Here is a 13,580-nt window from a genome sequence, read left to right as displayed (position 1 = left end):
ATAGGTGTCTCGCGTAGCGAGCCACTGTGCCCGCATCGTGGCGAGCGCAGCGAGCCCGCAAGGGGCTTTTTTGCGCTCGCCATGCTGTCTGACTCCGGGCAGTCGGGATCCCGATGTCGGGATAATGACTGTCGGGATCCCGACTGTCGGAGTCCCGTACCACACCCTTATAAACAGTAGATGTGGTGCAGCCTGCGGCACTGGCGTTGAGTGATTTTGCTTTCAGGGGTGCATTGCACACATGCAGCTTGGGTCAGGAAGATGGTTCCCCGCTACCATGTACCTTCCCCAAGCTGCATGTGTGCATTGTTCGCCTGAAAACAATGTCACTCAAATGCATAGGCGTGCGCACGGGGGGTGCCGGGGGTGCACAGGCACCTCCTAATGATGGACACCCCCGCACAGTTGCAGCCAAGGCCGGCATCACAATTGAAGAGCATTTGGTACTTGTGTAGTTTCACGGCGCCAGCATGGCGCCGTGCTACTTCCGGCTTCTACGCTCGCCACAAACTATGTTAAAAAAGTAACTTAACTCAATGCCAACATGGATATTTCATACCCCCACTATCCATGTTGGCATGGAGTTGATTTTAAATAGCGTGGCGAGCGTAGCGAGCCACCGAGCCCACAGTGTGGGCGAGCGAAGTTTCGGCTCCTGGAGTTTCCTTACACGGCTCTGCTAGGGCCAAACAGGTCCGGGAAAGCTACAATGCTTATTTCAACGGGGAGGGAGCTGTGGCATGGCAGGAGGATCTATTAGATGTTAAAAAAAACTTTATCAACTTACCCCACTCTCCTCTTCATCCTGACTTCCCTCCTCGGACTCTGCCATCACTACAAGCGACTCCCTTGGTGACCGCTTCTCCAAAAGGAAGTTGAGCTCCTTAAAGTACCACAGCTGTGGAACATACACCTTGTCAGCAACCCCGACCTCTTGGACTCCTCAATCTTCCTGTTTGTCTTCGACAAACACTGTGCGAATGTTTGCAAATTTTTTTTGCGCACCCATGTCACCGAGGCTGCAAAGTATGTGGGCTTGGAGTTCTCCACCAGGCGGTTGTGGGCAGCCTCCCGCTTCTGCTTATTGCTGTAGTCAGGAGATGACGTCAGCCACAAACACTCCTCCTCGCGGTAAAGGTTGATAAAGCCAAACAGAAAGTCCCGCGTTTCATCCGACATCTGAAGAATTAAAAATAAAAAACAGTACTTATGTAATACCTTGGCTCCCGTTTTTCTTATGAGACCGCGTCCCCTCGCTGCGCTCGCCACGCTTCGGGCACACTATATAAGGTCAACTCCATGCGTAGTTGGATAGTAGGGGTATGAAAAAAATGGGGTGCATTTAACATGGGAGCCCAGATAATACATAAGTACCAACAGATGTAAATATTGTTTATAAATAAAGTTTGTGTATATAGTTGCATTTATTATACTGTTGATATTTAAAGTTTGTATTATAGTTGGTGTTGTAAAATAAAGTTTGTTTTGGACTTAAAATTTGGTGAGGTGTTTATGATAATACAATAACGTGCGGGGTGCTGCAACAACTGTTGTGCACATGGGCAGTGGGGCAGTATAAAACAACGTGCACATGGGCCTGATGCAGAATAATGGTGGTCAGTGGGGCAGTATAAAACAGTGTGCACATGGGACTGATGCAGCAAAATGGGTGGGCAATGGGGCAGTATAATGCTGGCAAGTGGGGCGGTATAATGCTGGCAAGTGGGGCAGTATAATGGTAGGCAGTATAATGGTGTGCACATGGTCCTGCGCGGCCAGCAACTTGCAGTGTTGCAGCATTAAAGTATACAGTATAAATGGTGTGCAGTGTTGTTTACAAAGTATTAAAAACATTGGGGGTCAGTGGTGTAGCCTGCCTACCTTTTCCCCTGCAGCCTGGGAGCCCAGCAGCGTGCATCCAGTCTCCTCTCCAGTCACGTTCACTGTGGGTGGAAGAGGAGTGGCCAGGAAGTTACCAGAACTCTTCAAGAATCGCACGTCGCAGTTTAGAAAAATCGCATGCTCACAAAACAGCATTCGACCGCACGTGCAATTCGAGAAATATTATGTCCAGCACATAAGACCGTGAGACGCGACATTCGAGCGGCGTGACCGCGCATCGCGTCGAATGGTACACATTTTGTGCATACAATCATTCGATTTCTTGGCCAGATGAAGTCAAAATCAAAGGATTGTATACGATATCTCACAAGTGTATGGGCAGCATTACATTTTCTACATTTGTACACTACCTGAGAGTGTACTGGTCAAGGCAAAGTCTAGAAATCACTGTATCCTTTCCTAGGTTAATGAGAAGATCGCCATAAATCTCCTTTATCCTGCTTAGATGTGAACACATTTAAGGTCACATTCACGTTAAAATTCACAACATTCTAGAGTCCACAAACACCACCGTAATCAAAGGATATATTAACCGCTTCATTATTTCAAATATTTACATTATATTTTTTGTTCATACTTTTGTCCCTCTCCTATTATTTTGTAAAAATGTAATTAAAAGATGTTTAATTTGTATGTCTAATAAATACACATGGGGGGGGGGGGGGGGGGGGATATCATCATTTATTTTAGTTGGTAATTGTTGGTTAGGAGGTTTTTTGTTTGTTTTCTTTTTTTACATCTGTCATCAAAGGTGAAGGATTCATTTTATATTTATTTAAAGTTGGAAGTTGATTATGTAGCTTGGTCATAGTGGTATTTTGACATTGTATTGTTCTCATTGCTGTCATTTTGTTTCATAGATTTAGAAAAGGCAAGAGGTTCTTGTAGGGGGAAATTTGGTAAGAAATCTCCAGGTTTTTTTAAAGCGGCAATCATTTACACAGCAAAACTGGTTTGATTTTGCAGTGTAAATGATTGCCGCTTTTAAAAAAAATGGCAATTTCTTGCTAAATCTCTCACTTTCTGAATCTCTCATCCTATTAAATTTCGCCCATGATATCTGTGGAAAAAAAGCTATTTTCTCAGTTATTTAAGCCCAATAGTTCAGTGTGTTTTAGAATGATTGAACATTTCTAGTTTCCTTGGCCAAATGTCTTAATGTGGAGCAAATAAGAAAAGTAATGCTGGTTGCTATACATTTAAAAAAAAAATTCCAGCAGAAACACTTTTTTTAAACGTATTGAATGACTGAGTCCTCTCTTTCTCTGTAGAGGGATGACTCCCGCTGAAGCAGAAATGCACTTCTTGGAAAATGCCAAAAAATTGTCAATGTATGGAGTGGATCTACATCATGCTAAGGTATTGACCTTTATCTTTCAATTGGTCTTCTTTTTTACCAAACCATGCCGTAATTGCCAATGTTTTGGCCTGAACTATGGCTTTTATTTTGGAATACCAGCTTTTTGGCATTCATCGATCTAAGTTTACAGGATTTTTGTTAACTTCACTTGTTTTTATGCATTACTGTGATGCCTGGTTATGTATGTTTCTTGGGTACTTGTTTCCTAGCACGGCGCCCAAGATTTCCATCTTATGGCATCTTATGCCATCGCATGCCATAATACCGCATACGATGCATGCGATACGATTTTTAATTGTATAAGCACCCTAATGGGTGCTTACAATGTTAAATGCACCCCCCAATACAATTTTTAATTGTATAAGCACCCTAATGGGTGCTTACAATGTTAAATGCACCCCCACGCCATCCCCACTGTCAACGCGATCCCGAAGCGTGGCGAGCGTAGCGGTACGCGCCCTCCGACCTTTTCATACCCCCACTATCCACGTCGGCATGGAGTTGACTTTAGATAGTGTAGCGAGCCCCGCAAGGGGACGCGTATTACTTTACATGTATTCCGCCTCCCCTCGCGGGGCGCGCTGCGCTCGCCACGCTTCGGGCTCGGTGGCTCTCTGCGCTCACCACACTATCTAAAATCAACTCCACTCCGACGTGGGTAGTGGGGATATGAAAAGGTCGGAGGACGCGTACCACCGCCCCTCGCGGGCTCGCTGCGCTCGCCACACTTCGTGTTGCCGTTGATAGTGGGGGGGGGGCATTTAACATTGTAAGGACCCATCAGGGTGGTTGTACAATAAAAAATCGTATACCATCGCACTGTATGCCATTATATGGCATACGATGCCATACAATTTTTTATTGTACAACATCGCATCGCATACCATATTTAGTCTTATGGTATACGATGCGATGGGCGCCATGCTAGGAACTGTTTCTTGTTTTGATAGACTGTTTGTAGGCTTTTTTTGACCATGCAGTGTTATGCTGTGTACACATTGTACAATCCAGCATGAGATTTTGACTATATAATTAAAATCGCATGAGATCGTATGCAGATCGCAAAGGTTTTTTTACCTTGCGATCCCGATGCGCGCTCCCGTGACAGCACAAATCGAAACCCAGATAGACAGGGCAACAATGCCTATATATTGCAAATCAAATGTAGATAGCATGAACTGTATGTAAATAGTGAAGAGTTAGCCAAGATTGTATAGCAGTCGAATCTTAAGTTGAATAGCAAGGGAATCTCGCCGTGTGTACACACCATTAATGTTGTCACCTGTAATCTATTTGAGGGGTAAATTTAATAAGATGGGAGTTCTATAAAAGATGTGATGTTGCCCATAACAACCCATCAGATTCTATCTATTATCTTCTAGAAGGTGCTAAATAAATAAGAAGTAGAATTGGTTGCTATCGGAAACATCTTGTATCCAATAGAACTTCCATCTTAGTAAATTTACCTTAAAGGGCCTGATTCTGAGTCGGATGGATGTCTGTAATATCCCCATTTACTTCCTTATGGATTAGAGCATCCGTGTGGGAATCTGTTCATCTGTGTGTAAGGTTGCATCTGTTCATCTGTGTATAAGGTCGCATCTGTTCATCTGTGTGTAAGGTCGCACCACCAACGGTTTTTACTTCCTCATCTGACATCATCATTATTATAGACACATAGTAACCCCATGCTGGGTTAAAAGATTCCTCTGAAGTAGAACATCTGTAAACCACCAAATGCGCACAGAATTCGTCCCACGCACTCACAGCATTCACATGGCACTTCAAAAAGAAGGTATCTGCCCAGAAATGCCCATGTAAGGGCCAGGGAGACACTGGAATGAAATGTCCACTCTCATATCCTCCATCGTGATGCCTGTCCATGGCTTTGTGCTGATAATCACACGTCTCCACTTTTCGACTTGCATCCAACTCAGAATCAGACTAATTATGCAATGCATGTGCTGGTCAGTGTTCATCTCGGAAAAAAAGATGCATAAACCATAACTGACAACGTTTCCAATTGGAAAAATAGGCATTGTTCATGAATATGCCCTACCATAGCCCAAATTACCCAATTATGTATATAAAACAAGACTGCCATGTTATGCCTGGGGCAGTTGGCTTGTATGTTCACCTGGGACATCCATCAGACTCCTGCAGCTCCTTGGTAATTAACAGCTTTGCATTTGAAGAAATATCAGTCGGTTTAGAGTGGAAGCCTATAAGTGGAATATCCAATTACATGCTTTAATTTTCAACCAATAAAAACAGGTTTATAGCACAATTTTTGACTGATGGTCACTATAGGACGAAAAAATTATAGCTTGTTTTTGTAGACCACAAAAATGTCCTGTTTTCTGGTGATAACACATGGGAGTAGCCGGACCTAATAGCCCCGGCAAATCCATTACCTGTGGTTAATTACCCCCCCTTTTTTAAACTGCTCACTAGTTTCCAGTCTGGTAATTTAAAATTTGTATTGTAGCATTTACATGAATTGCCATTTCCGAGAAACGTTCTGGTTTATATGACTTGTAAATGCCTTGCTCATAACTTTCACTGCTCTCTTTCTCTATATCCATTTACAGTGTGCCCTTAAAGGTCTCTGAAGATCATAGTGCATGATTAATCTATTTCATTCCAGACAGCATGTCTGCACAATAGATAAGTCAGTCAGGTAGAACATAGCGATATGACATTCTGGTTATTACACAGAAGATGATCATACCTAACTAAAAGCCATTTCTTTGACATTCTCATTGAATACATTTACCCCAATTCAATATTTTAAATAAGGTATTCAGCAGTACATAAATAAGCTTAACCCTTATGTCTGGCAGGATTATTAAATTTACTAGAGACTGGAAAGCCTGAAATCACATGAAGTATGACGTCAAATACTGTAGTTATATTCTGAAAAACGAGAAAAAACAAAAGTCACATTGAAAATAAAATAAAAGATGTAGACACAGCAAATGTACCATTTTGTTAAGATAAACAACTGAAAAGAAAGTATGTATTGCCGACATAGGGGGTATTCAATCCCAGCCTCTATTTCCGACCAGGGAAATAGCGTCAGGCACATATTCAATGCTGTTTTGCCTGGTCGACAGATCGACAGAACAGGCCCGACTTTAAAAGTTTTCAGGCCCGTTTTATCGATAACGGCCATGAATTTTCAAGATCACTGCCGGATCTCGACAATTCACGGCCATTTACGCAGACACGCCCCTTTTGCCGATCGCCAAGTGGGACATTGAATCCCATCTGGCGATATGCGGTCGAGCAAAACGAAAACAGACCAGGATCACGGCTGTTGGGACGGATCGACAGTCTTGACCTGGGATTGAATACCCCCCATAGACCTTGTCTAATTCCCTGAAATTCATTCCACTGCCGTTCCCTTACACAACTTGCCCTTTGAGGCATGTGTCCTTATAGGCAACAGATGATATTATCAGTAATGGATCATAAGGATTCTAGGCCCTATTAACAATTCTCACATACAAGCTACAGTAGTTCAGAGGCACATCTTCCAGTATTATGGGGACTGGCTGTAAAAACTGTATTGATTAGAAGGAAAGGATGTAGTGCTTGCAATGCACTTAGGTGCACAAAGGAAGATAAGTGATGGTTATTGATCGATAAGCAATGAAGCTTACAGCGACTATACACAACATGCACAAAATCGCCAGACCGGTGAAACTGAAATGATTGAGTATTTTTTGGTTTGTTTTATTAGATTATTATAATCATTAAATTAAAGTAAACCATGCAATTAACAGTCATCTAAAAATGTAAAGGTTTCAAAAGGAGAATATTTTTGTATGAAGTTCTGTTTTTTTGTGCTATTATGTTGTAGTAACATCCTAAGCCATGCCTGCTTTTTCAGGATTCTGAAGGAGTGGAAATTATGCTGGGTGTTTGTGCCAGTGGACTCTTAATATACCGTGATCGGCTACGGATAAATCGGTTCGCATGGCCAAAGGTTCTAAAAATTTCATATAAAAGGAATAATTTTTACATCAAGATCCGCCCTGGCGAGGTATGTAGAATAACATGATACGATTGTAACAGAGTTTATTTTTTTTTTTTAGGTACTCTTTACTTAGAACGGCGCCCACGATTTTGATCGTGGGCATCGTTAGTAAAAAATCTCGGGCATCTCGGGCATTGAATGCACTAAAAAATCGGGTGCGATGCGACCGACGAGATGCCCGCGATTTCCCATAGGGAACAATGTTAAATGTCTCAATTGACCCAATTTTCCTGTTCAATGCCTCAATTGACCTGATTTTTCCATAGGAAAAAATGTTAAATGGGCCACAGAGGCCAAATAGGCACCCTGAAGTGTATAATGGCCACCCGAATTGTTAACGCCACCCCACGATCAACGTCAACCCGAAGCGTGGCGAGCGCAGCCTTTTCATACCCCCACTATCCACGTCGGCGTGGAGTTGAGAATAGAAAGTGTGGCGAGCGCAGCGAGCCACCGAGCCCGAAGCGTGGCGAGCGCAGCGAGCCCCGCGAGGGGACGCGGACAGCTGTGAAGCCCGCGAGGGGACGCGGATACCTGTGAAGGTATCCGCGTCCCCTCGCGGGGCTCGCTACGCTCGCCACGCTTCGGGCTCGGTGGCTCGCTGCGCTCGCCACACTTTCTATTCTCAACTCCATGCCGACGTGGATAGTGGGGGTATGAAAAGGTCGTAGGACGCGTACCGCCGCCCCTCGCGGGCTCGCTGCGCTCGCCACGCTTCGGGTTGACGTTGATCGTGGGGTGGCGTTAACAATTCGGGTGGCCATTATACACTTCAGGGTGCCTATTTGGCCTCAGTGGCCCATTTAACATTGTTTCCTATGGAAAAATTGGGTCAATTGAGGCATTGAACAGGAAAATCGGGTCAATTGAGACATTTAACATTGTTCCCTATGGGAAATCTCGGGCATCTTGTCGGTCGCATCGCACCCGATTTTTTAGTGCATTCAATGCCCGAGATGCCATGATGGGCGCCCTTCTAAGTAAAGAGTACCTTTTTTTATAAATATCTGCCACCATAATTCTAATGCAACATGTAAATATGAATACCCAACCAATACAGAGTTGTTTGCAGTTACATAATTCTGTTCTCGCTTGTCCCTGATGATGCTATGATGGTTAGACATAATGAAGTGTATGCTCCTCACTGGACAGAATACACCAGACATGCTGAAGTGCATCGATGTTTCAGGACTAGAAACAGACAATAACACTTTATAAATACATCAGTGCTGCTTTTGTTTGCCACTAGTTGTATGGGTATGGGTCATTGGTTCGACCAATATTAGGTCGACCACAGAAGGTCGCGACATAGTTAGGTTGACACATGAAATAGGTAAATATGGGTAAACAGGGTTGGAAGAGCATTAGGTTGACAAACAAAATGTCAACATGGGTTTTTCACATTTTTGGCCCTGAATGTTGACATGGTCTACATGGATACCTTCAAAGTGTACCATGCTTCGGACACGGTGCCTTGCTTTGCTCGGCACAATATTCTATTCTCCCTCCACACCCTAGTGGATGGTAGGGCATGAAATACCATCTGTCGGCTCATTAAAAAAAACGTTTAAAAAAACATGTCGACCTTTTGACTATCGACCTAGCCAATGTCAACCAAATGATTGTGTCGTCCTTCCAACCCTGTTGATTTTAGGCCTGTCGACCTATTTCATGTGTCGTCCTAGCCATATTTGAAATCAACGGTTGTTAGCAGTCTAAGTGCTCCCAAAGCAGCAGAGAACGCAACATCATGGCCACAGGAAAACAAAAAAAAGTTTCAGCCATTGCACAAATTTACTGTATAAGATGCAGAACCACAAATGCATATCTGCAAACCAAAGACTGATTATAAATTGAATAAAAATTGTAAAACATTGAAAGATAAAATCCTTTGATAGCAAAAGGAATCATTTTTTTACTGGAGTACACCTGTGCACTACAATAGAGGGCTCTGAAAACAAGACTAATCAAACTTATTTACAGTATTAAAAATGTAGAGGACACAGTGTCTCGGCACATTTTTATGAAAAACACAACAAAGATCCATCTGGAATAAAATAAGTAAGAATAAAACTTCAGAAATAGCCAGTGAGAGTGGGAGACAAGACTGCAAGTGTTTCCTGTGAAGAAGCAAACTTGATTGTTACAACCTGAAGCAAGAAGTGTCCTTAACCTCCCAGAATCCACCGCAGCCCTAAAGAAGACACAACTGTGGAGAAGAATCCAGGCTTAGCAAGAAGATTGGGACTCACAAAGCTGAGGGAATAAGGCTAAGGGGGGTTTACAATCTTGGATTCCAACTGTCGGAACATTCTGACAGTCGGAATCCTGACCCTTTTTCCTTCTGCTCGACAAACATGGAATTTAGAGCTCCGCCTGTCCAGTGACAAAAACGTTTGTGGATTGTCGAGAAACTGCAGTGAATTCGAAAATCCATTGCTGTTTCCGACAAAAGAGCACCTAAGTGTTTTAAAGTCGGATCTGTTTTGACGAAGCCAGCCTTCAATGCCGTCAGAAACGGCAACATTGTCGGAAATAGCGGCCGACATTGAATACCTCTGTTTATCTGCAAACATTATGTGAGTACAAGCACTTCAGAATCAGAATCACTTTATTGGCCATGTATCCTCTCGTATACTAGGAATTCTTTGTGGATACAGTGCAGCTTCAACCATGGTACAAGAGGGATAACAGGACATACATACATTGCATCAGTTGCGCATACAAATGACAATTCACATGTTAGGATTTGCAAGGCTAGACAGAGCAGTTAGGTGTTTAGATTAGCAGTATCTTACAGTACATTGTTCAATAGCTGAATAACTATTGGGAAGAAGCTTTTTGCGGGCCGTGACGACTTGGCAGGGGATGGACCTGAAGAGTCTACCTGATGGGAGAATATCAAACAAGTTATGGCCAGGGTGGAGTTTGTCCGCCACGATCTTCCCAGCTCGCTTCTTGACCCTGCTTAAGTATTGTTCCCTTACAGGGGGAGGTCCGTCCCAATAATCCTCTCTGCTGTCCTCACCACTCTTTGCAGGCTTAGTTTGTCAGATTCATTGGCCCCTCCATACCAGATTGTAATGGAGGAGCATAGAACGGACTCCACGATAGCAGTGACTCATTAAGTGGCTGTGCCCTTACAAGGAAGCAGCTGAGGTTGATACCCAGCCTGCTATTTTGTACTATGACTGAAATCATTGACTATTGTGACTGCAATCAGTCCTGAAGGTAACTGTACCAAATATATCAGAGGCTACTAATACAGATTGTTCCTAACAAGCACGCGGGAGATATAATCCCCCACCTTGCTGTCCTGACTGTGACTTCAGCTGCAGAACAAAAGTGCTTCTGCTGGAGGCTAATACTACACGCTGCTCCGAAGGAGAGAACAATTCAGAACAACTTTCTATATGAATTTAACAAATATTGTCACTTTAACATACAGATACAATGGGTGAAATGTAATAGGATGAGAGATTCAGAAAGTGATAGATTTGGTAAGAAATCTCCAGGTTTTTTTAAGCGGTAATCATTTACACTTCAAAAACAAACTGGTTTTGCAGTGTAAATGATTGCCGATTAAAAAAAAAACCTGGAGATTTCTTACCAAAATTTTCACTTTCTGAATCTCTCCTCCTATTACATTTCCCACCAGAATTCTTTTATTAAATATACATAATGTAATGTCCGTAAATAATTACTCACATGATTTGTACATCAATTTAACTATATCGAATAGACTGTGTTGTTCAATATCTTTTATTTGTTTTCCGTTCAGTTTGAACAGTTTGAAAGCACTATTGGATTTAAGTTGCCAAACCACAGGGCTGCAAAACGTTTATGGAAAGTGTGTGTGGAACATCATACTTTCTTCAGGTATGTCATACTCGCTTGTGTGATATTTCATTTAGCTGTTTTGCCTTTTGTTTAATTTACAGTTTCATTTATTTGGCAGTTTTCAAACTGCCTGTATCAAATATAATTGCATTTACTGAGAGAGGGTGTAACTACTGTACAGGTTGAGTCTGCCAAATCCAAAAATGCTAGGGACCAGAAGTATTTTGGATTTCAGACTTTTTCATATTTGAAATATTTGCTTACCATACAAAGTTTTGTATACACTGATCCATTAGAAAGCAAAGGTGCCACTCTCAGCTCCTGATTCACAGTTTTTTTCCGGTGAATCGGGCTGTTTTCACTCCTTGCGGTGAATCTTTTTCACTGAAAATCTGATTCACCCTGTTCACTGTTCGCCGAAAGCTAACAGTGAATGCCGGCCAGTTCTCCATTTCATGCTCGCTGCCAATTTGTACTGTTCTGGGTTCATGTAAAATTGGTCCTGCCATTAGACTTTAAGCCGCAGCTTGCCCTTTAATGCCCGCATGCTGGTACTTGTGGTTCTCTAAGTCCCTGCATGCGGGGGAGGCTTGCTGGGACTTGTAGTTTGACAGCACAACCCAATATTAATTTCTTATTCTATTTTTTAACCCCAAATTTTCATCCCGGGACATACTGTCCAAGGACCCCATCCGGGGCTATCCAGTCAGGCGGGGAAGTTTAGGCCAGGGGTGCTTGTCTCTCCCAGCTGCGGCATCACCTTGCTGGCTGTTGGAACCCGGTGCTCAGGGAGGGGGGGGGGGCATGCCGTCTTTGTTTTTTTTACTGCAAATTGCACACTACTACATGTTTGATTTTTCGGTAAATGCGCAATTATGTCTGTTTTAACTAAAAAGTAGACTTTTACGAAAAACCTTCTTAAAAATCGCACCCTATTACATGTCACCCCTAGTCACCCCATGTTATCCTCTGTTTGATTTCTAAAGATAATAGATTTCAGTGGCGTGCACACAAAATAGAGACATACCTCACTTATACCAATCACGTCGCAGTCCAGGACTGTTGCTGCACACATTACAAATACCGGTTTAGCTAGCAGAAATGTCTACCTTTATTTTGAATACGTATCTGTGATATGTTTCTGAATTTACAATCATCATTTGTAGGTTACTGTTGCCAGAGGCACCTCCCAAAAAATTCCTTACCTTGGGGTCCAAGTTCCGCTATAGTGGGAGGACACAAGCGCAGACGAGAAGAGCAAGTGCTCTGATCGATCGACCTGCACCTTATTTTGAACGTTCTTCAAGCAAGCGTTATACGATGTCCCGAAGCTTAGATGGGGGTAAGAATCTTGCTATTACATTAAACAGTAACTGGATAGATAGAACTCTGTAAGAGATGACGCCAACCCATTGTTGTACAGTGTAATTATAATTGGAACTGCAGCAGCTGTTAACATTTTAGAAACTGTTTATATTATACATAATTAAATGAACAATGGACTCCCACTCATGACTCTCACAGCTTACAATGTGGGAGAATGTAGTCATACTTATTTTCCTCGTTAGTGTAAGAAAGATATATATTTTGGTTAATTTGTCATTCCACCAAATATGTTGATGTTACTTCTGATAGTCTTTTCTATGTAACAGTAACATATACATTATTCCTGAAAATACACAAGTTTATGTTGCCATTACTGTATGTGCGGGTGTGTTATGACGGCCTGACACTTGGGATTCCGGCGGTGAGTATACTGACATCGGAATTCTGGCTGCCGGTACCCCCACAGGGGAGTGAGTGCAAAGAAGCCCCTTGCGGGCTCGGTGGTGCACTACACTCGCCACAGGTTTTAGTTTCCCCAATTGGGGTCATGGACCCCCATGCGGGAAAATAGTCCAGTTAGTCAGGATTCCGACTGTCGGGCATTTGAACTGTATGAATTCTGATGTCGGTATACTGACCGTCGGAATCCCGACTGTCGGGCTGGCACCTGGATGTTCAGTGCGGGTCTGCAACGTCGGTCGCACTATGAATCAGACTGTCAGTGATTGACAATATTTAATAGTACAGTACAGTACAAGAATGACTACCTGGAAATCTGAAATTTAATACATGAAACATAGAAACATAGAATTTGACGGCAGATAAGAACCATTTGGCCCATCTAGTCTGCCCCTTTTTTTACCTTTCAGGTAATCTCAACCTTTTTTAATCCTTATTTCTTTGTAAGGAGGCATTTAATACATTTGGGTATATACATGCATGTAATACATTTGGGTATATACATGCATTTAATACATTTGGGTTTGTACGTGCATTTAATAGGGTATATAAATGCATTTAATACCTTTGCGTATACACATGCATTTAGTACATTTGGGTATATACATGCATTCTAAACAAAATAGATCAATAGGCTATAAACTATGAAAA

General features: G+C 42.6%; 1 protein-coding gene across 23 annotated transcripts in view; it reads left to right on the top strand.

Moving 5' to 3' along the window:
• Positions 1–13,580, top strand: part of EPB41L3 (erythrocyte membrane protein band 4.1 like 3) — a 262,411-nt gene that overhangs the window by 202,629 nt on the left and 46,202 nt on the right. For all 23 annotated transcript variants that reach the window (XM_083187591.1, XM_083187582.1, XM_083187602.1 and 20 more), the window contains exons 8-11: positions 3,174–3,261; positions 7,158–7,310; positions 11,086–11,183; positions 12,311–12,486. In XM_083187591.1, coding sequence (XP_083043717.1) covers positions 3,174–3,261; positions 7,158–7,310; positions 11,086–11,183; positions 12,311–12,486 — 515 coding nt within the window. The remainder of the gene's footprint in view (positions 1–3,173; positions 3,262–7,157; positions 7,311–11,085; positions 11,184–12,310; positions 12,487–13,580) is intronic.

Source organism: Crinia signifera, chromosome 5 (assembly GCF_055691185.1).
Source record: "Crinia signifera chromosome 5, ASM5569118v1, whole genome shotgun sequence".
Classification (NCBI taxonomy): Eukaryota; Metazoa; Chordata; class Amphibia; order Anura; family Myobatrachidae; genus Crinia; species Crinia signifera.
This window is presented reverse-complemented; position numbering and strand designations above follow the sequence as displayed.